This window comes from Choloepus didactylus, chromosome 22 (genome assembly GCF_015220235.1).
Source record: "Choloepus didactylus isolate mChoDid1 chromosome 22, mChoDid1.pri, whole genome shotgun sequence".
Lineage (NCBI taxonomy): Eukaryota > Metazoa > Chordata > Mammalia > Pilosa > Megalonychidae > Choloepus > Choloepus didactylus.
Window position 1 is genome coordinate 28,987,515 of NC_051328.1, and position 22,592 is coordinate 29,010,106.

Here is a 22,592-nt window from a genome sequence, read left to right on the forward strand (position 1 = left end):
CCCTCCAGTACATCCCTGGTAGTTTGAGGTCCTGGTGAGAGTGGGATCAAGAGGGAGTGGGAGGAGAGGAAGTGGACACAACCAGGATCCTATAAAGGGGAGCAGAGAAATTGGGTGAGACTGATGGGTAAGGTGAGATCAAGGGAGATTTTCTTTTCTTGGAGAAATATAGTAAGTGTATTAGTTTCTTAATGCTATTGTAACAAATTACCACACACTTAGTGGCTTAAAACAACACACATTTTTTATCTTTTAGTTCTGGAGGTCAGAAGTCTAAAACGTTGGCAGAACTGTGTTCCTTCTGGAGGTTCTAGGTGAAAATCTGTTTCCTCGCCTTTGTCAGCCTCTAGAGGCTACCTGCAGTTCCTTAGCTCACTGCCCCCTTCATCCATCTTGAGAATCATCAGCGTGCCATCTTCCAGACTCTGTCTCTGGCCCTCCTGCTTCCCTCTTATAAGGACCCCTGGGATGAATCCAGGACAATTCCCCTGTCTCCAGATCCTTACCTTACTCACATCTGCAGAGTCCCTTTTGTCGCATAAGTTTCCAGGGATTAGTACCTGGGCCTCTCTGGGAGGCCATTACTCAGCCTGCCACAGCAAGTGTGTTTGCTGATGGGACAGACCCGGTGGGGAGGGGAGTTTGATGGTGCAGGAGGGAAGTGGGGACTGCCGGGGCCCTGCCGCTAAGACGGGGGGAGGCACCGAAGGTCATGGTGGAGGGTTGGCCTGAGGCAGCACAGCGTGGAGGGCAGAGGCACACAGGTGGGCATGCTGGGAGCTGGGGAAAGTCACTCCTGGTTGTGTCCATTTTAGGAGAAAGCAGGGTCATCAGCTAAGAACAGGGATGGGGAGGTAGTGCAGGAAGACCAGAAGAGAGGAAACGATATGAAACAATCATAGGGAAGAGAAGAAGCAGGGAAATGTGGCATCATCACTCATTCAGCATATGTTGGACTGAACTTCTGCCCCTCCTGTGCCATGACAGGGTGTTTGAGATTCGTCCCATCCACAGCAGGACATACCCACAGGAGGCACAGCTCTCCAGGGGCTGTTTTGGAAGTTTAACTTGTTGGATGGATGTTTTCCATGTTGAAAGTAAATTTGAGTTGTTTCAGAAGTTTCAGCATCCCGAGCGCCCGGTGTGGCTGCAGGAGCTGCACCGACACAGGGCGCCCCGGCCTGCCTGAGCATGTCCTCTGCCCGGCCGTCTGTAATGTGAAGTTTCCCAAGTTACTTAACGATTCTACGGTAATTTAGAAAACAGAGGAGAGAAACAGTCACTCTTGAGCGTCTCACTCTAATATAACAGCTATTACCACTTTAGTTTTTTCCATATGCTTACCTCTGAGTGCTTTTTTATTCACTATAATTTCATGCTTTGCTACGTTATCGTCACAGCCACTATTCCTCATGGGTTTATGTATATATGTATCATAATTTAACTCCTCTCCTATTATCAGCAAATTAGATTGTTTCTAGTTTTTCACTCTTACATATAATACTAAATAGCGAGTAGATACGGATTTTGTTTCTATATTTTCGTCTGTTGCACTAAGATAGATGGCCAGAAATGAAATTATGGGAAATAAACAGTTTCAATCTTTTGATACAGTGCACCAACTTATATTACAAAAAAAGTTATATTCCCAAAAAAGTTTTTCTGAGTTCCTCAGCTACCAGCAATTAAGAGTACACCAGGTTCACCACAAATTCATCCCCAGTGGGTACAGGCAGAAAAAATACATCATTTCAGTTTATATGTCTTCGATACTAACAAAGTTGACAGTGTTTTTACATGACATGAACAACTGTTTATTAAGGGTAGTGTTCTGAGCACTTTACAGATAAGTTATAAGACAAAAGACATTAATAGGGATATGGAAGCATATTAGTTAATAAAATAGTCTACCGAAAAGATAAAACAAACATGAATTTGTATGCACCTAAAGAAATAGCCTTGAAATATATAATGCAAAATCTCACAGAATTAAAATGTGGCAAATCCACAATATTTCAAATAATCCATATTGTATAGATCTCAAAGTTTTAGAAACTTTATATGCAGTCTTAAGTAATTCATGGATTAAAAATAAATCCCTTTGGAAATTATAAAATACTTAGAAGTGAATGACAATAAAAGTACTACGTATCAAAACTTGAGGGACCCAGCTGAAGCAGAACTGAGAGATAAATTTATGGCCTTAACGGCATTTGTTAAAAACAATTGAAAATAAATGTTCAGTTCCAGAAGCTAGGCTAAAAACAGTGTTAGGAATGAAAAGAGACATGTCACAAATAGTGTGAATGGTTTCATGCCAGCAAATTAAATGAAATAGATTGTTTTCTCGAAAAAACACTAAATTACCATAATCAATTCAAGAGGACGGAGAAAATCTGAATAAACTACCAGTAAGTATTAAAGATATTGAATTGGTCATTGTAATTGTGTCTCTCCTCTACTCCAACCAAAAATGACCCGGTCTAGGTGATTTTACCAGTAATTTTGACCTATCTTTAAGATTCAGATAATCACTATTTTATGCAAACAGTTTCAAAAAATAGAAAAAGAGGGAAAGCACCCCTGCTTCTTTTATAAGACTAATATAATCTTGATAGGTGCAAAAATCATAAATGAAATGGTAGCAAGTTGAATTCAGGGTTTAAAGAAAATGTATATCACAATTAAATAGTTTTTCCAAAAATGCAAGGATATTTCACTATGAGAGAAACCTAGAAATGTAATATACCACATTGAAGAAAAAAGCATATTATCATCTCGATAGATATAGAAAATTATTCCATTTAATTAAACCTTCATTCATGCTTTTTTAAAATAAATTAGCCAACCAGAGAACTTCAATCAGCAGAAAGAGGGTTATTTTTCAAAACCACTTTAGGTGAAATGGTAGAAGCAGTCCCTTCAACATCAGGAAAAAGACCATTTCTATGCACATTATGCCAAAGGTACTAGCCAATGCAATAAGACAGGAAAAAGAATAAGAGGTTTAAGAATTACAGATGCAAAGACAAAACTGTTAATTGCATAGAAAGGCCAAGAACCAAACTATTGAATTAATAAAACAATAGGATTCCTGGGTAAAAGATCCTATATAAAAATAATAGTATCATTATATGCAAGTAATAACCAATTAGAAAATGTAATAGGGGAAAAAAAGAATCTAAGAAGAAATATACAAAAGGTGATCAGGCCTTAAGAAAATCACTACCCTTTACTGAAAACAAAAAAGATCTAAGGACTTTATCATGAAAGTGAAAAGACAGCCTACTAAATGGGAGAAAATATTTGGAAACCTCGTATCCTAGAAGGGTTTAAGATCCAGAATATATAAAGAAGTCCTACAACTTGACAATAAAAAGACAACTCAATTAAAAAATGGACAAAAACTTGAATAGACTGTTCTCCAAAAGGGATATACAAATGGCTAACAAGCACATTAAAAGATGTTCAACATCATTAGCTATTAGGAAAATATAAGTCAAAACCATAGTGAGATAACCATTTCATACCCACTAGCATGGCTATTACTAGAAAAACAGAAAAGTAGAAGTGTTGCAGAGGATGTGGTGAAATAGGAACACTCATGCATTGCTGGTGGGAATGTAAAATGATGCAGCTGCTGTGGAAACAGTTTGGCAGTTCCTCAGAAAACTAAGTATAGAATTACCGTATGACCTGGCGATCCCACTACCAGGTATATACTCAAAAGAATTGAAAGCAGGGACTTGAACAGATATTTGCACACCGATGTTCATAGCGGCATTATTCACAGTTGCCAAAAGATGGACACAACCCAAGTGTCCATCAGCCAATGAATGGATAAGCAAAATGTGGGTTTTTACACACGCACAATGGGATATTATCAGCCAGAAAAAGGAATGAAGTTCTGATACATGTGACAACATGGATGAACCTTGAAGGCATCATGTTGAGTGAAATAAGCCACACATGAAAGGTCAGATATTGTTTGGTCTCACTGATATGAAATAATTAGAATAAGCAAATTCATAGAGTCAGAATCTGGAATATGAGTTACCTGGGGCTGGGTTTGTGGTTGGAATGGGGCGTTAATGCTTAAATTGTACAGAATTTCTATTTGGGTTGATTTAAGTTTTGATAATGGATGGTGGTGATGGTAGCACAAGATAATGAATGTAATTAATAGCTCTGAATTATATAGATGAATGTGGTGAAAGCGGGAAATTTTCCATCATATATGTTACTAGAATAAAAATTAAAAGGAAAAACAGAATTATACAACACAATGAACCCTACTGAAAACAAAAAAGGTGATGGACTACAGTTAATAATACAATTATAAAAATGTTCTTTCATGAATTATAACAAATGTACCACACTAATGCAAGGTGTTAATAATGAGGTGGCATATGGGGACTCTATTTTACATATTTTCTGCATATTTCTGTAAACCTACAACTTCTCTAACACAAAAATATATATATATCAGTTAAAAAAAAAAAAACAAGACCCTGTTAAAGAGGGTAGGAAAACTTGATACATAAAGAGATGTCAGTGCCCAAAGAAAATGTTCCATAAATTAAATGTAGTTCTAGTTAAAATTCCCCTAGAGGTGTCTGTGTATATCCATCCACAAGCTAATTCCAAAATGTATGGAGTGGCAAATGGTCAAGAATAATTAGAATAATTTTGAATAACAAGAAGGATTAGGGATCTGCCCTACAAAAACAAAGGCTTATAAAGCTACTGTAAATTGTGTAGTGCAGAGTTGAAGTAGGGCTAGACAAATAGGCTTTTTGGACAGAGTAAGTCCAAGACAGATCCATGCATCTATGGAAATATGATATAATATAGAAATGACTTTACACATCTGCATGGAAAGTCTAGGCCAGCACTGTCTGTAGAAGTATAATTCAGTCGCATATGTATGTTAAATTTTCTAGTAGCTACATTTAAAAAAAATCAAACAGGTGGAACTAATGTTAGTCATGTATTTTATTTAACTAAAAAATATCCAAAATGTTCAGTATCGACACATGATCAATGATTTAAAAATGATTAATGAGATATTTTACATTTTTTTCATACTACATCTTTGAAAGCTGGTGTGTATTTTAAGCTCACAGCACATCTCAATTCAGATCAGCCACATTTCAGGTGCTCTGTAGCTGCAAGTCACCATTGGCTATCACATGGGACAGCACAGGGCTCGCCTTTCGAAAACTAGAGTTGAATCAGTTGCTTATCCAGATGGATAAGAAGAAAATTATATTCCTCCCTCACAAAAAAGTTAATCCAGGTGTATTAAAACATAAACGCAAGTGACCAAATCGTTTATAGGGTTCTGAGCATAGAATCTGGAGATAAACTGCCTGTGCTCTGTCACTTACCAGCTTGGGCTGGTCACTTAACCTCTCTGTGCCCAGTTTCCTCATCTGTAAGTGGAAATAAGGTCATTAAGAGAGTTAAAGGAGCCTGGAAAGAGCCTAGAAGAATGTCTGGCACATAGTAGGCAAAGAGAGGAGTCTGCTGACCCCTTCTCTGTCCCTCAGCATCACGGCCAGGTTCGGCCAGGCTCGGTGCTTCTGTTCTCTCATCCACTACTCCCAGCTTGATTAATTAAAGCAAATATCTGACATATTTCATCTATAAAGGTATGTTTTTCTAAAAGATAAGAGCTCCTCTTATAGAAATAGCCACAATACTATCATCACACCTCAGGAAAAAATATATAAAGCCTTTTTATTGTCAAGTATTCATTCAATGTTCCTATTTCTCCAGCTGACTTGAGTTTGGTTTTTTGGTGGTTGTTTTGCTTTGCTTTGCTTTGCTTTGCTTTGCTTTGCTTTGTTTTGTTTTTGCAGATAGTTGAGTTTGGAGCAAGTAAGTTCCATTGAGTGCAATTGGTTGATATGTGTCTGAAGTCTCTCTAACCTGTAGATTGCCTTTCATCTCTTTTTTTTTTTCTTCCTTGTAGTTTATTTTTTTAAGAAACTAGGTCCTTTATCCTGTTGAGTTTCCCATGTTGTCTTTATCTTGGTAATCTGCCCCCATATTTCTTGAAAATCAGTAGTCAGAGCTATTTGATCAGGTACGAGTTCTAATTTTTTCACCAAGAATAGTTTATAGATACTGGGAAGAATTTCTTAAGACCCACAACAAAAATTATAAAGAAAAAGATTGATCTACCATATTTAAATTTAAAATTTTAATATAACCAAAGGCAGATTAAAAGTTACAAGACAAGCCACAGGTTGGGAGGAAATATTTGCAGTGCATTTAACTCTTGATTAACATCCAAACAAAATTTTAAAAACTCCTACAAATCAAGAAGGAAAAAATAAAAACAACCCAATGGAAGAAAAAGGTGTAAAGCTCGTGATGAGTTGGTGTGGTAAATTGAAATAACATACCCAGCCAAAGACACATTCCTAACCTTAATCCGCGTTCCTGTGGGTTGGACCCTTGTGAATAGGACCTTTGGAGGATGTGGCATCAGTTAGGGTGTGGACTCATTTGTGAATAGGGTCTTCTACGATCCGGTTTGGTGTGGCCAAACGGAATCAGGGTGGGCCTTGGAGGTCTTAGCGAGACAGTAAATTCGGATGCAGAGGAGCCAGAAGTCAGCAGACACAAGGAGAAAGAGCTCGCCGTGGGATGGGAGGCAGAGATGCAGCCAAAGGACCCCAAGGATTGCACAGTCCGGCACCAGAATGCTGCAGACTCCTGGGAGATGGCACAGCCTTGCCGACGCCCAGAGTGTGGACTTGTAGCCTCCAAAACTGTGAGACAATAATGCTTGCTGTTTGGGCCACCCTGTCATATGGTATTTGTCGCAGCAGCTCTGGCAGCTTATTCCTTTATATAACAGTGTTTCTGTGGCTCATACAACACGCTAGGCATCATTTTAAACACCTAACTGACATTAGCTCATTTATTGTCATAACCTATATTCGTTCCCTAGGGCTGCTTTAACAAATTACCACAAACTGGTTGGCTTCAAACAACAGAACTTAATTGTCTCACCTCCTTTTCTGGAGGGTAGAAGTCCATGTTCATGTGTCAGCAGAGCTATGTTCCCTCTGAGGTTCCAAGGAGGAGCCCTTCCTTGCCTCTTTCTAGCTTCTGGTGGCTCCCGCAGTCCCTGGCATCCCTTGGCTTGTGGCTGCATCGCTCTGTCTCTGCCTGCACCCTCACATGGTCGTCTTCCCTGCGTATTCCTGTGTGTCCTCTCCTCTTCTTATAAGGATTTAGGGCCCACTCTAACCCGGGATCACCTCATCTTAGCTTAATTACATCTGCAAAGACCCTGTTTCCATATAAGGTCACATCTGAGATTCTGGGTAGACAGGAATTTGGGGGAGACTTATTCAACCCACTGTACACCTCTGTAGTTGTGTTCCCCATTGCACACCTGGGGAAACTGAGGCAAAGTCCAGTAACTTGCCCACGGTCACACGCTGGTCAGTCACAGCTTCAGGCTCAGGCCCTTGCAGAGGGGTGTCGAGACCTGCTCTTAACTGCCGAGGCCCTCTGCAGCCCTGAAGGGGGAGCCCGTGTCAGCTTGGCTGCTCATCAGAGAGCTGCAAAGTAAAACAGTGTATCATTATTGCTCATGTTGGCAAATATTCAAAAGATTACCAATATCTCTGGGTGAGGCTTCAAGGGATGACTGCTCTTACCTTCTCGAAGTGCATGGCCAAGTTAGGAGAACCTGCCCAGAGGACAACTGGGCAATTTCTATTAAAATATAACATGCAGGGTCCTTCCTTCCTCTCCACTCCACTCTACATGGGACCCTAGGGAAGTGCTTGCACTCAGGCTAAGGAAGCCTGGGGGGCATGTTCCTGGTAATAACATTGTATGTATGAAAATTAGGACACAATCTAAATTTATTTGAAGCAACTTTCTGACATATCATTTTGTCTATAAAAGTATAAATATCTAGCATAAGAGGGAAGTGTGGAATCCTAGCTGATGGGAATCCCCATGGCCCGCCCCACAAGGGTGCCTCCGCCCACGGTTCCCTGGCATTTCCTCCAGCAGGCACCAGGCCCCTCAGGATGGGCACCCCTAGCTCTTCCTGTCCTCATCGGCAGCCGTGCCCCATCTCCCAAAGCACACCTGGGACAGGAGGGGACAGGCGGCCATGTGACGCGCTTGTGTTTAATGTGGAAATAAAGGGCCCTTCACTGTGGTCCCTTCTGACATTTCCCACATGTGTCCAGCACTGGTGTGAGATCACTGAGCCTAAAACTTTAAAAGCACGGTCACCCTTTCAGAAGCTTTTTCAAGAGCCCTGGTCCAAGTGTGGGGGGCTGGCGAATCACTGTGACCGGTGGCAGGGATCCTGGTGTTTCGAGGGGACCAGCAGCCCTTGGCCCGACACCTTGTTCCTCTTACTCTTCCCAGGAGGTCCCGATGGCTCCTGTGACTCTAGCTTCAGTAGCAGCATCAGTGTCTTCACTCCAGCCAGGTGAGTGGTGGCTTCCAGCCAGAGGTGTTTGTGGAAAGCAAGTGGCCTAGCTCTTTCCTGGGTGCAGGAGACCACAGTGAAGAGCCCAGGCGAACTCTGCCCAGGGCCACTACTTTGGAGGAACCCTCCTGCACACGGGGTGCTGGCCGAGGGAGTCTAGGGGCCCTGAGCACGGCCAGCCCACCCATTTCTGACCGACAGAAGGCCTTGGGGAGGGAGCAGAAGCCATTGGAGTTGTAAAAGTATCACTAGTGCATGGTGACTACGAGACATTTACAGAGGCCCTTGCTCAGTGCGTTTTCCTTGTCGAGGATAACGTGGGGCTGACAAGACCCCAGTTCCGGGGGAAGGTCGTTGGGAGGACAGTCCAGCACACAGGCGGTGATTAATTGACTCCAAGGTCACAGATAGAACCAGCTGCGGGGCCTCCCCAGGGCTCCCAGGCCAGCTGCAGTAGCGCATCCTTCCACGCGGGGGCAGTGCAGGCCAAGCGGCGAAACCGTTGCCTCCTTGCCAACCCCCCCCCCCCTTCCCCGGCACACTGTTCACCTGGAGATGGGATGTGAGTCCCCTGGGGTGGGAATCACCAGTTCTGACTGTCAGCCCGCCCCCATGTCACTTTTTCTTTGAGTGTGATTGGGCTCTGTGTGGCTGGAATGGATGGTACTATTCCTTCAGAACTTTCCCAAACTCAACTCTGACACTCAGCCTGGGCCTCTGGGAGAAAATGTATACTCAACCCCCAGGGGCCTCCTCTCCCCGCAGCCTTAGGATCTTCCTCCTTTTATATCATTTGCAATTTTTCTTTATCTCTGAGGACCCTTTGCCTGTTTTTCTGAGTGTGGAAGTAGTAATTGAAGCATGTACTCCTTCTAGGAGCTCTCCAGAATGTTCGAGCAGTGAGTAAGCACTGCTCATTCATTCGTTTACTTTCGGTTCGCTGTCACACATTCCCAGAACACCTGCTCTGTGTTCTACCCTACAGATTCCAAGATAAAAATATGGTCTCTGAATACAGTCCCTGACCTTGAGGTGTTCTCTCAGTGGGGAGGCAGAGAAGTAACCCAGAAGTTACCAGAAAGGGTGGTGATTGCTGTGATGAGGGATGCAGAGGGTGTCGAAGGGACAAGCAATTGTGCCCAAGCTGAGGCTTGCTGAGAATAATGAATGACAATAGCAAATGCTGAGTGAGGGCACCCAGGCCCCAGCCCTGGGCTAAACACTTAATTTGTATCATATGATTAAGGTTTTGCTTTTGTTTAAATCCCACAAGGTCAGTATTGTTATCACCTCCATTTCAGAAATGAGGAAAATAAGTCTAAAAGAGATCAGGTAACTCCGGAGTGGCTCACAGAGTCAAGGTTAGGTCTGGCCATTCAGCTTCAATTACCAGGCTAAATGGTGTCCTAAAGCTGAGTCGAGGTTGGTGAGGCGGAGACGGAGAGAGGTTAAGCACTCAAGAACAAGGAATACCATGTGCAAAAGCCCAGAAGTTTGAGAACATGATGCGTTCCAGAAACCACAGTCATTTAGTCTGACTGGAGCAGAGCGTGGGGGGTACAGAGGGAAGGAGGGGGGTGATTCGCTCCCATGCATCATCTTTTGTGCCACTCACTGCGAATGTAGCAGTGACCAAGACAGCAAGGGTCCCTGCCCTCCGGAGCTTACATTCCAGGGGGAGGGGGTGGGGAGGCCAGCCGTAAACGGATAGGCCAGATAATTCCATAGTGATTCGCAGTCTGAAGGAACACCACTGGGCAGTGTGCTGGAGAGTAACTGGAGTGGGTCCTTTTGCACAGGGTGGCAGGGAAGGCCCCGAGGACGGAGGAAACAGTGGATGGAGAGCCCTGGGGCGGGCTTGTTCTGGGCAGACCTGGAGAAGGCCAGCGTGGCTGCAGCACAGTGAGCTGATGAGGCGGGCAGTTTTGACACCCCTTGAGGGCCACGTTCAGGAGTTTGGATTTTATCCGGGAGACAGTGGCAGACCATCGAAAGGTGTTGATCAGTGTAGGGATGGGAGATCAGGGGCTGCTGTATAGACAAGGGATTTAAGAGGGGCTCACAGACCATCGGGAGCACTGCAGCCGTCCAAGCCTAGACTGAGGAGGTGGTAGAATAAGGGAAACCTGGTGGATTGATTTGACTTCTGCTTTGAAGGCAAAAGTGACAGGATTTGTTGATGGTTGGGATGGAGCAGACAGGAGATAAGTAAGGAAAAGATTAACCTCTAGATTTTTGACTTAAGCCAAACTCAGGATACCCTGGTGTCATATACCAGGCTGGAGTGGGAGCAGGAGCAGGTGTGTGAGAGGGCAGTCCAGGGCTGGGCTTGAGGCACCCAGGAGCATCGCCCAGGGGCTGTTACAGAGGCAGGTTTGGATGCTCAATTCTGGGGCTGGTGTATCCTGCAGAGAGGGCTTGGGCTTTTGCCCTAGAGGCTGCTGGAGCCTGTGTAGAGTGTCAGAGTGGGAATGACAGGGTCAGATCTGTGACTTAGAAGACTCAGAAGCCCTGGGTGGATAGACGAGGGAAGAGCAGGGCACAGGGATGACACCAAAAGTCCTGTTGTAGACTTGTCACTATAATCTAGGCTTTGGAGATCACCAGGCTCCAAGAGACTGGCAGAGGGAGTGGGGGGCAGGACAGGCAGGGCATGACTGACTGGCCTGGGCCTGGGGGGCTCTCCATTGCCTCAGTGGGGAGACTAAGGTGCCATTTGCTGGGGTAACAATACAGGCGGCCTCAGTTCCTGTACTGAGACCAGAAACCGCCTGATTAGAGCCAGCATTTTGGTTGAAACCTCTCATTCAGGAACCAATGCCAACTCCTCCTCTCTTAAAATTAAAAAAGCAAACAAAAACAAACCATCCCTAGTGAATGGAGGGGTTCTTGTGGCAGCAGCACAGTTTGCATCACACTAGCTGTGCTAGAAGGGAGGGTGGCCCTTGTGGTTGTGAGCCCTGAGCTCTGTGCGTGCGGCTCCAGGGGTAGGGTGGTGTCTGCTTCCTCTGGCTTTCCATCTTCCAGGGTCGCCAAAAACAACACCCTCCCTGCAATTCTCCAGGTGCACTCCTGCCCAAGGCACCACCCTCTGTTGCCACTTCTGCCCAGTGCAGGCCAGCGGGGCTGTGGGTGGGTTGAGAACTGCGGGCTGGACTGCCTTCCTGTCTGGCCGGGAGCTGCAGCGGCAATGGTGCTCCTGAGCCTCTCAGCGGGCACTGACCCTTTCAGACTCTGATCAGAGCTTTGCACTCTCGTCCCAGAAAAACACACATGATTCATGTCATATTCAGGGTTTCAGGGATCTCATCAAGACCAGTTCTTGCTCTCCAGCTAGAAAAGGATTCCTCACTTGGACTACAGCTGAGCCTCTTCTCCCCACCGCCCTCCTCATCTGCCTTCTTTCCAGGACCCAGAGAGCCCCAGGTGGCCCCGGCTTAGCAGCAGCCACAGGGAGCCACCCAAAATGGCAGGAAGACGAGATCGCTGCAGGCCTAGGTTGGCATCTGGGCTGGGGCACCATCGGAGGAGCCCAGAGTCCTCCCAGCCAGCATGTTAGCTCCCCTGCCAGCAGGCACAGGGGAAATAGGAAGGTGAAGGCTGATGCCCTGGGAGGGGCTGGAAAGAGAACAAACCAGGATGGAGGAAGTGTGCTCACAGCCCGGGGAAGGTCGAAGGGAAAACAGCCTTCCTAATTGCAAGGGCTGGCGAAGACGTGGAGAAGTTGGAGACCTTGTACCCTGTGGTGGCGATGCAGGATGGTGCTGCCGCTTTGGAGAACAGTCTGGCCGTTCCTCAAAAGGCTAAGCATAGAGTTACCATATGAACCAGCAGTTCCACTCCTAGTGTCAGACCTGAAACACGTTCATGCGAAAACTTGTATGTGGGTGTTGATAGCAGCATTATCCAGAATAGCCAAAAAGTGGAAATGACCCAAATGTCCGTCAGCTGATGAATGGAAAAACCTGAGGTGGTATATCCGTACCGTGGAATATTATTCTGTTATAAAAAGGAATGAAGTTCTGATACATGCCGCAACATGGATAAACCTTGAGGACATTATGCTGAGTGAAAGAAGCCAGTCACAAAAGACCACATATTTTATTATTCCTTTTATATGAAATGTCCAAAATAGGCAAATATGTAGAGACCAAGTGGATTAGTGGTTGCCTACAGATGAGGGGATTAGGGGGTGATGGCTAAAGGGAACAGAGTTTTTTTAGGAGATGATGAAAATGTTCTATAATTGACTGTGTAGTGGTGGCATATATTTGTGCATGTACTAAAAACCATTGACTTGCACACTTTAAATGGGTGAATTGTCTGGTCCATGAGTTATAGCTCAAAAAAGCTGTTACGAGAAAGAAGGAAACCGTCATCCAGCACCCTCTGGGGTGGTGCCTGGTGCACCAGCTGTCCCTCCTCCCTCGGGTGTCCTCCAGGCAGTGGAGCTGGACCACCGGACCCAGCCTGCCTTGTGACCTTGAGCAAGTAGCTTAGCCTCTCCCCACCTCAGTTTCCTCATCTGTAAATTGGGTGCAGTAATAGTGCCAACCTCATAGGGGTGTGGGGTTTGCATTCGTTCAAGTGTGTAAAGAGCCTTGAATGGTGCCTGGTGCCCAGAGAGCATTGCACACTTATGAGTTACAATTACTATGGTAGGAACCTCGTTGCTGTCCCCATTTCACAGATAAGGAGCAGACCCAGGGAGGGTGACTGCCTGCCCACGGTCACCAGCCCCTTTGCCACCAGGCTGGGACGCAGGCAGCTCCCTCCAGCTTCAGAGCCCGTGCTTGTGAGCAGTCAGTGCCTCCCCACCTCCCTGCTCACCTGACGCAGGAGCCCCGGACAGGTGACGCCCCATGCCCAGGGCCTTGCCGGGGCCACAGTGCCCTCACCAACACCCAGTGCAGTTCTCCAGTGTAGTCTGCTGCCCTATATGTGGGTCAAGCAGAAAAATCTGGAAACCAGTGCCTCTCAACTTTAGCATTCGTTGATTGAAAGAACACATAATGATCGTTTATGAAAAAACAACTGAATTCAGAAACAATTCTTTTTTTTTTTTTTTTCAGATTTTCCTTTGTTCTCATTTGATTAGAGATGTAACATGAGTACCAGAAAAAGTTAGATAAATACTGCACAAATAAAGTGCTGGAATTGGTTATTTATTGGTAGTATCAGAAATGTGGTTCAATAAATCTGTATTTTAATAGCCACAGAGCACCTTGCATTTGGAAATTGTAGCACATCTATGTGCAAGGCATTCATTATGACAGGCTTTCTGAGAAAATGCTCAGTGAAAATGGGGTTTCACAGACACCTTGAAATAACTCAGAAGCTGCCAGGAGTGACTGGCTTCGACCTTTTGGAACCGGTGCAGAAATGTATTTTAATCCGTGTGAGTTCCCTTCCATTCTCTAGGGGAATCGTTAGCGAGGGCAAGGGGGCCCCACTCTGTCTCCAGCCCAGCAGTGCAGGAGCTGGGCTCGTCGGGCAGCGTGCTCCTCGGGAAGTGCTCCGGCCCTGGCCCGGCCTGCTCAGAGCCGCCCTGCGGGTGGTGGGACAGCTGCTCCTGCCCTTCCCAGGTGCCGGGGTCACCTTCCTGGTCCCCTGTGGTGTGCCTGCTTCCGTGCCCTTCACTTCCAGCCAGCCTTGGGTACAGAGACACGGGGAGAGAGGGTCCAGCCGAGGGAATGAGTTCTTGACCGTGGCCCTGCAGCCAGTCCCCTGCTGTCGCTGGACCCCAGTTTCCCCATCTGAGAGAGAAGGATGTGGTTCCACGAGCTGTGAGGCCCCTTCAGTTAGGAAGCTGACCCCTGCCGCACCCACACCCGCACCTCAGATCCTGATTCTGTGGGGAACATCAGAATGTCAGCACCCAAAATACCGTCAGTTCACACACACACACACACACCCGGCCCCAGGAAATCCTTCTCTGGCCCTGACATGCCACCTGAGGGAGCTACCCCTGTGGACCAGCCTTTGCTTTCTGCCCTTGATCCAGGCCTCCTCAGCTGAGGGCTTGGCTTGCCGACGTGACCGTCCACAGCCTGGCCACTTGGGGCCCACTTCGCCCACACGATCGGCAGCAGGCTTCCCCGGGCCCTCCCCCCTCATCTGGAGACTTCCTCTGCCCTTTTGACAAGAAAGCGCATGAAAAGGTGTGTGGTAACCTGCTTCTTCCCCCTGTCCCTGGGGCTGCAGGGTCTGACCTGCAGAGAGTGGCAGGGCCACACAGGGGCCATTCTGCTGCCTGGGCCAGGGGCCTTGGCCGTGATGCTGTCACACTGTCCTGAGCTGGGCCCTGGAGTCCCGTGTTGCTGTGCGGAGGTGGTGCAGTGGGTGGGACTCCAGGCCTGGGGTCAGGCTGCTCACCTGAGAATTTCCAGCTTCCCCCTTCCTAGCTGAGTTAGTTAACATCTCTGCGCCTCCTCTCCAAAATGGAAATAATGGCATTACTTATAGGGCTTTTGTGGGGATGATACGAGGCTGCATGGGAAAAGAGCTCAGCAAGGTGCCTGGCACAGAGGATGCATCCAAGAAATGTTAGTTATTTTCATTTTCAGCATCATTGTCTTCGTCACTGTTAGTAGAGCCGGTATTTTCCCCCCGAGGCTCCCAGGCATCCCTGGGTCTGCACTGCGGAGGGGGGTGGAAGAGCCTGGGCTAGGCCGGTGCCATCCTGGATCCCCAGGTCAGTAAGGACAGGGCCTTGCCCCCAGGGGTACTGTTCCAGCTAAGAACATGGCCGTGACCTGCAGGCACAAGGTGCTTATGACCTTCCGGGCCCTGGGTGGCAGACCTGAACACCCTGCTGCTCCTCGCCCCGGACCCAAGGGGCCCTGGGATCAGGAAAGAACAGGCAGGAGGCGCAGGGGCTTCCACCGTTTGTTCCCCACTCGCCTGCTTTGTGAACTGCCTTGGGGAAGGCCCCTCTTCTCCCACCAAGACCCACAGCTCCCGGCCACGAGCTCCTGCCAGCCCAGGGAGAAGAGCTAGAGTTCAGCGTGCCAGAGGGGCCTGGCAGGAGGCTGGAGGGGCTGCTGAGGCCAGCCAGGGTGGGGAAAAGGGGAACCAGGAGACAAGACAGTAACGCCTGGCCATCGGCAGAGGGAGAAGGAGTCTCGGAAATTGTCAGAGATGAAAAGAAAACGTTTAGCAAGCCCTGGGATCCGCAGCCAGCCTGCACCCGAGCCACGCTGTCCTGTGATAGCCACTAGGACATGGGGCTACCGGGCATTTGACACGTGGCTGGGCCGAGTCGAGATGTGCTGTAGATCCACCCCAGATTTCAGAGACTTAGTACACGGAAAATAATATGAAATAGCTCAGTAATTTTTATATTGATTATATTTTGATTATATGTTATATAATGATTGAAAATGTTTTGGCTATATTAGGTTAACTACTGCATTAAAATTAATTTCACCTCTTGCTTTTTACTTTGTAACATGGCTGCCGGAAAATTTTAAATCACCTCTGTGGCTTGCGTGGTATTTCCATTGGAGAGGGAGTGCTAGCGAGCGATTGATTGAGAGATTGATCGAGAGCCTGTGTCCTGGACCTGTTAGTCTGTGCTTCAGTTCTCCTGTCTTAGGCTACAAAGAATTTATGTGCTTTGATATCTTCAAAAGACACCAGGAACTTCCAGCCGCGGGGCCCCTGGGTGTCATCGTCATTCCATGTGTCATTCACATGCCCAGGTCCCCTGGCCACCGGAGGACAGAAATGTCCACTCTCACCCCAACACAAGCACGTGGGGATCATCAAACCATATTACATAGCAATTCCGTTTGGCAAGTAGAGCACTCGGAATTGTGCCCTTTAGGAATTCACATTAACTGAGCCTCAGGGGGCTGCAGGCGAATTAGGGAAGCACAGCCTTGAAGTTCCAGATGCCTGTGAATAATCTAGCAGCCTCGGCGGCAGCCCCTGCCTGCCCCACTGGGTCACTGTGGCTTCAGGAGCCTTCACTGGCCTCCTCGGGCCGCCTGCCCTCCTCATCCCCTCCCTGAAAACCCAGCCTCTGCTGGAGCTGTGGTTTGGGCAGTGCCCAAAGGGACAATCTCCCGGCAGCACCGAACCCTGCCCAGGCTGCCGGACGGGGCTTTTCTCGACTGAAGGCCCCCAGGGCTTCCATCCAGGGAAACCAGGGGGCCTGCGCCTCCCCGGAGCAAAAGCCTATTTGGAACGATGTGACTTTCTCCTGATCAGAGGCTCCGAAGCCTCTTTCCCAGCTCAAGAGAGAGTGTTACAGTTTCAGGGACAGCTATTGGGGTTCCTGGGTGAGGCCAAATCCTATGCAAAGTGCCCTGGAGCCGCCCAGAGGGATAAAAAGCCCCATCCGGCCCTCACTCAAAAACTGGTCTTCAGTTGCCCGGTAAGGGCCTGTTGGACATTCAGAGGTATTTTCCAGGCCTTCCCCTGTGCTTTTGGGACATGGGTTTTTGTTTGTTTGTTTTGCTTTTTCAACAAATGAAGTGATCCGAGGGTGCTAAAGGGCCATTAGGCCCACAGGTCTGCTGGGCACCAGTTCAGTGGCCTTGGAGAGGCTTCACATCCTGTACAAGCTAGGCCGGGGCTCGGAAAAGGCAGAGGAGCTGGTGGGAGCCCAGCGGAATGGCCCTCCTCCCCCAACTGCAGTTATCAGAGCCCCAGGCAAGCCGCAGGCTCCTTGCAGTGTGGAATGGGAGAGAGAAGCATGGCCTCCTGGGAACCCCTGAGCTGGGCGATGGGCGACAGGTCCCTGAGGCATACAAGGGCTTGTGCGGTGTGCCCACACCGGATCACCGGGCCCCTGGGTGACGGGGGTAGAAGTGTGTGGTTTTGAGTGCAGGGGTGAGGGCAACACTGTGGCCAGGTATGAGAGGGACCCAGTGGGCTTTAACTCGGTTCCCCTTCCTGGTCTTGCCCCAGCACTGAAAGGGCCCCGGTGACCCTTCATCTGGACGGGATTGTGCAAGTGCTGAACTGCCACCTGAGTGACACGGCCATTGGGATGATGACCAGGATCGCCGTGCTCAAGTGGCTCTACCACCTCTACATCAAGACCCCCCGGAAGGTGAGCCGTCGGCCCCTCCACACCAGGGCCTTCTTCCACACCCACCTGGGGGGGAGGGCTGTGCATGCCTGGGGAGGGGTTTGGCCCTGTGGTCCTGGAGAAACCAGAAGCCGTGCAGAACTGGTCTCCTCGGAGCCGGGAGACCAGTGGAGACCGTCTGCACTGCACCTGGTCCCAGGAGAGCGGGGAGCTCAGGGGTGCCCTCCTTCTCTCTCCCCAGATGTTCCGGCACACAGACAGCCTCTTCCCCATCCTGCTTCAGACACTATCAGATGAGTCAGATGAGGTAGGTGCCAGCGCCACCTTCCTCACGTGCCAATGGCCACCGGCCTCTCTCCGTTTGGATGACTGATGGGCTCTTTAGAGATGCTTGTTTTGTTGCTGTTCTCTTGAGTCAACACCCAAATGTTTACGTATTATTTCATACCTGGTAAGGAGCATCCTTTGTAGAGGTGAAGCTATGTTTAATAGTCTTGTCTTTGGAAATAAGGGGTCTTCTGTAGCCTCTTCTGAAAAGCACGCTGGAACAGGGCCGAGGCGCGCAGAACTCTGCTCGGGACTAACCGCGTCTTCATCGGAAGGCAGTGAGAACGGTGGTTGAGAGCGTTGGCTCTGGGGTCAGGTCGCCTGAGTTCCACGTCTGGCCGAGCACCTGCCACTTACACTTGAGCAGGTCGCTTCCTTTCTCTGCATCTCAGTTTCCTGGTCTGTCCAGGGCACGTGGTACCAGCACACAGGATCAGGAGAAAGAATGATCCATGTGAAACACCAAACACCGCGCCAGGCCCATTTTGACCTCTAATGTGAAGTTAGACCCTTAAGCTTTGTTTCCTTGGGAGTCACTAACTGCTGCTGGTGCAAAGAAAGAGAAGCTGGCCCTGACCCCAGGCAGCAGGAGAAACCCCCTTGGGAGTGAGGAGTCCAACCCAGGGGTGGGGAAAGGGACTGGGCCTGGGTCCTCCTGCCATCTGGGAGAGGGCCTCCTTGGCCGCACGCCTCTCCCCACGCCGTCCTCGCTGACGTTCCGTTCTTTCACAGCACTCTCCTGCCTCCCAGCTCCAGCCAAGAAGGCAAGATTTGCAGCTGGGCAGCCCCACTTGGAAGGGCAGTCTGCCCTCCCTCCACCCACACCCACTCCTCGGGCTGCGGGCCTGAGCCTTGACCTGCCCCTCCCTCCCCTCCTTGGGGCCCCAGGGCAGCTGTGGGCAGAGCTGAGCCCCAGGAGGCAGTGGGCGTGTGAATCTACAGACCTGTCCACCCCGCCCCAGTGGGAACGTGGGAGTGGACGAGGACCAGGGACTTGGGGAGAAAGGAGAGGGACCTGCTCCCAAGTCCCCATGGAGGGCACGCCTCTGTCTTCCCTGGGCTGGTAGCAGGCTTGTTGCCCTTCAGCCTGAACTGCCCTCCTGAACTTGAGCAGGAAAGAGTGAACTCAGAAGCGGACCACAGGTATTGGCCCCTAAGTCTTCTAAGTAGAGACTGTGTTTCCAGAAAAATCGAAGACCATGGTCTGTGAATCTGCCCTTGACCCCTCCTGTCAGCCCAGCACATACCTGCCCCTCCCGTTCCCCAGCCCACCCCCTGCAGCCCACCAGGCAGGCCCTGGTGGACACGGCCCAGTTCTGCCTGTGAGCTGGGAGTGACTCACCGCCCCGCCACAGCCCTCCTTTCAGTACAGAAAGGAAGAGAACTTTGCTGATTGGTTCCTTTCCTCGGACTTTGCTGGAAGCAGCTGAGTTTTCAGTCCTTTAATTTGAGCTGTTTGATCCCGTCTCGCTCTCTGTGCCTGCAGTTGGTTTCTGTGAGTGTGTGCGTTTAAGGGGAGCGGAGGAGATGCAGGCCATTAAGCTGCTCTGTTCAGGCTGCAGCTGTGGGAGCTCGATTTGCTGAAGCACCAAATGTTGTCAGGGCTTCGGGGCGCATCTCATGGGCCCCCAGTGGGGAGAGGATTGACGCTGCTCTGGAGGACAGTTGAGGGGGTGACATAACAGCAATGAAGAGCCTTTGGAGGAAAACATTTAGGGGCATGGTGATGAGTGGCGAGTCCCGCTTCTGCCACATCCTGACTCTTCACCAGAATCGCATTCCTAAGTGTCACCCGCCCAATCTTTAGAGCCAACTGCAGACTTGGCAGTGGGACACCCCCACCCCCCCAAGCCATGAACTGTTCCACATCCCTCTCCTCCCAGAGCATCCTTTCTAGGATGCCTATTATGCTTGAAGTGCCCTCCTTCGGCTTCTTTCCCATGTTTCCCAACACGGCCTTGATCTTGGATGGCAGCTTCCTGAGGTTCAAGACCTTGAGCACATATTAAGTATCAAGGGACCACGGCAGATCATGGGAGCCCCCTTTGCTAATGGAAGTCAACCCTCACTGCCAAGGTTCTTAAATCCAGCATGAGGTCTCCGGGGGCAGGGTGTCCCATGGTCTTGGATGAGTCTTGAGAATAGCTTGCTTATATGAAGTCCTCGCTGAGCCCTTCACTGGGTTCTCTGCAGAACCCTCCTGGCAGCTCTATGGGGGAGGTGCTAGTGTTATTGCCCATTTAATGGTTGGGAAAATTAAGGTTTGGAGAAATTAAGGAACTGGCACACAGCCAGGAAGTGGTAGAGCCCAAACTCCAACCCAGATTTGTTTGGCCCGAATTGCACCCCCTTAATTGCTTAACCACTGTGCCTACATTTCACAAAGTACGGAGCCAGCTACTCATGGCAGAACCAGCTGGGGAGATGGGGAGCTTGTATTTAGTTATATCTTCACCCCTACTTCTTCAGGATTTCTCCATGAGACTTCCCAGGCTTTTTCTTTGATTCCACAAGTCCTTGAGAAGGGTTCTCAATAGGTGTAGAGTGGTATGTATTTTGAAAATTCTCCCTCTTTAGCCCCCATACCCTTTGTCCTTTTTTGTTATTGATTTGTAGAAGCTCTTTATATATGGGATGTTACATTTTGTTGTATATGTTGCAAATGTTTTTCCCTCCCAGTGTGATGGTGATAAAATCACATATTCATCACCCTTAGGGAGACCCACTGCCTTCAGGGGACAGATTGTACCCAGGTGTTAATGATGCAAGAACCGTGCAGAGGGAGGGCAGAGCCGGGGAGATCCGCCCTTCCACCACCACAGCTTAGCAGGCCCCTGGCACGTGGCCTCACCGGGGTGCCTTGGCTGGCTTTGTTTCTCAGCTTTCCCCGAGTGAGAGCTCGGTAGTCCACGCCCTTCTGGCATTCTCTCTTGTCTCTGTTATTCAGGATAAGTGGCTATTTCCTCAGTGCCGCCTGCTCCTTGCAGACTTCATCTGAAAATCCCTTTTGTCAAAAAGAATTTGCAGGTGTCAAATTAATATTCTTGGCACAAGATTTAGAAATCCTCCCCTTAGCTAGAGATCTGTTTATTTGTTTCTAAGTGAAAATGTGAGCCTGATTTAAATGGCACAGAATGCAGGGAGCATGCTCAGAGCTGTCCTGCTAGACCCGTTTGGAAAGTGGAACTGCTTCGTCCATTGCCCGAAAGACGCCAGTTGCCAGCTGCCCTGCCTGGCGGCTGCCGCCACCTAAATAAACTCTGTTGGGGAGAGGGTCGTGCTCCGGTGTCCCTGACCGTGAGGCCGGGCCTGGTGCCCACTCCCAAGCACAACTGCCTCGCACCCTGCATTTAAAATTCTCCACTAGCACAACATTGTGAACGTAATGAATAGCACTGAATTATATATGTGAATGTGGTTAAAAGGGGAAATTTTAGGTTGTCTATATGATACTGGAATAAAAATTTTTTTAAACAATCATGGAACTGCACTACATAAGCAGTGAACCCTATGTTAAACATGGACTATAGTTAATAGTACAGTTATAAAAATATGCTTTCATCAATTGAACAAATGTACACGCCGATGCAAGGTGTTAATATTAGGGTGCTATGTGGGAATCCTGTACTTTATGCATGATTGTTCTATAACCCACAACTTCTCTAATAAAATATGTATAAACACACACACACATACATACATAAAAACAAATAACATTTTTTAAATTCTCCAAGAGGTCCCAGCCTTGGAGGCAGCTAGAAGGCCACCTGTCTGCCTCTGAGTGTACGTGGGCGTCCTGCAGAGCCAGTCCTGGCTGCAGAGCTGGGTCCGGATCCTGGCTCCAGCCCTTCCTAGCCAGGGGCCTGGGTGGCATTTAACTTCTGAACGTATGAGGATAGCGGCATCTACATCTGCCTCATAGACTGTTGTTACAAAGAGAAAGCATACAGCGCCCTGCACGGATGCCAGCCCATAATAACAACTAGTGTCTGTCGTCACTAGTTAATTTAGGGGGAAACTGACCTATTTACCTGGTTGAATTCTGCCGCCTGGAGCCCAGCTCGTCCCTGTTTATGGCATACTCTAGGTCTCTCAGGAAAGTTTTCAGGTCTTTTTAGTAGGTCTTATCATTTGTTACTAAGTTTACTTTTGGTATTTTGTATGGTTGGTGTAGTTTTGACTAGTGTCCCTTTCTGATAATATTTTCTCCTGGGTGGCAGTGCCGTTGGGGGTTAAGAACACACATTTCAGTGTCAGGCTGTCCAGGGGCCGAATCTTGGCTCTGCCACTTAGCAGTTGATTGACCCTGAGCAGGTGACCTAGCCTGGGCCTCAGTTTCCTTGTTGTGAGAGTAAATGAGAACATGAAGGTAAGGTGCCTGGTGTGGCCCCAGCAGGGGCCAACGCACAGAAAGCTTCAGCTTCTCTGGCACTGCTCATTGTTTCTGGAAGTGTCTGTTGTCAGATACTGGAATCGGGAGGATGGTCTCATGTCTGCTCTACGCCCCTCCTGTTCATTTCAGCAGCAAAAGCTGGAGCAGCAGCTGGTCTCCGTCCTCCCTGTTTTGCTGTCTGTTTTAATGAGTCTGACTACCCCACAAAACCCCACAGTTTGCCAAGGCATGAGGGGTGCTTGAGGGTCTCATGCCCGGTCTCCCGGGTCTTAGAAAACCAAATGGAGGACAAAATTGGGAGCAGGACTGGCTCCCCTCTCTGTACTTTTCTCCCCTTCTCTTCTGCGCTCCCTCAG

At 48.6% G+C, this 22,592-nt stretch overlaps 1 protein-coding gene across 2 annotated transcripts in view; it reads left to right on the forward strand.

The window, feature by feature from the left end:
- Window positions 1–22,592, forward strand: part of VAC14 (VAC14 component of PIKFYVE complex) — a 120,907-nt gene that overhangs the window by 36,174 nt on the left and 62,141 nt on the right. For both annotated transcript variants that reach the window (XR_005213777.1, XM_037815587.1), the window contains exons 10-12: window positions 8,413–8,476; window positions 17,393–17,537; window positions 17,758–17,823. Coding sequence is in view for 1 of the 2 variants with exons in the window: in XM_037815587.1 (XP_037671515.1) it covers window positions 8,413–8,476; window positions 17,393–17,537; window positions 17,758–17,823 (275 nt within the window). In the remaining variant the exon portion in view is untranslated. The remainder of the gene's footprint in view (window positions 1–8,412; window positions 8,477–17,392; window positions 17,538–17,757; window positions 17,824–22,592) is intronic.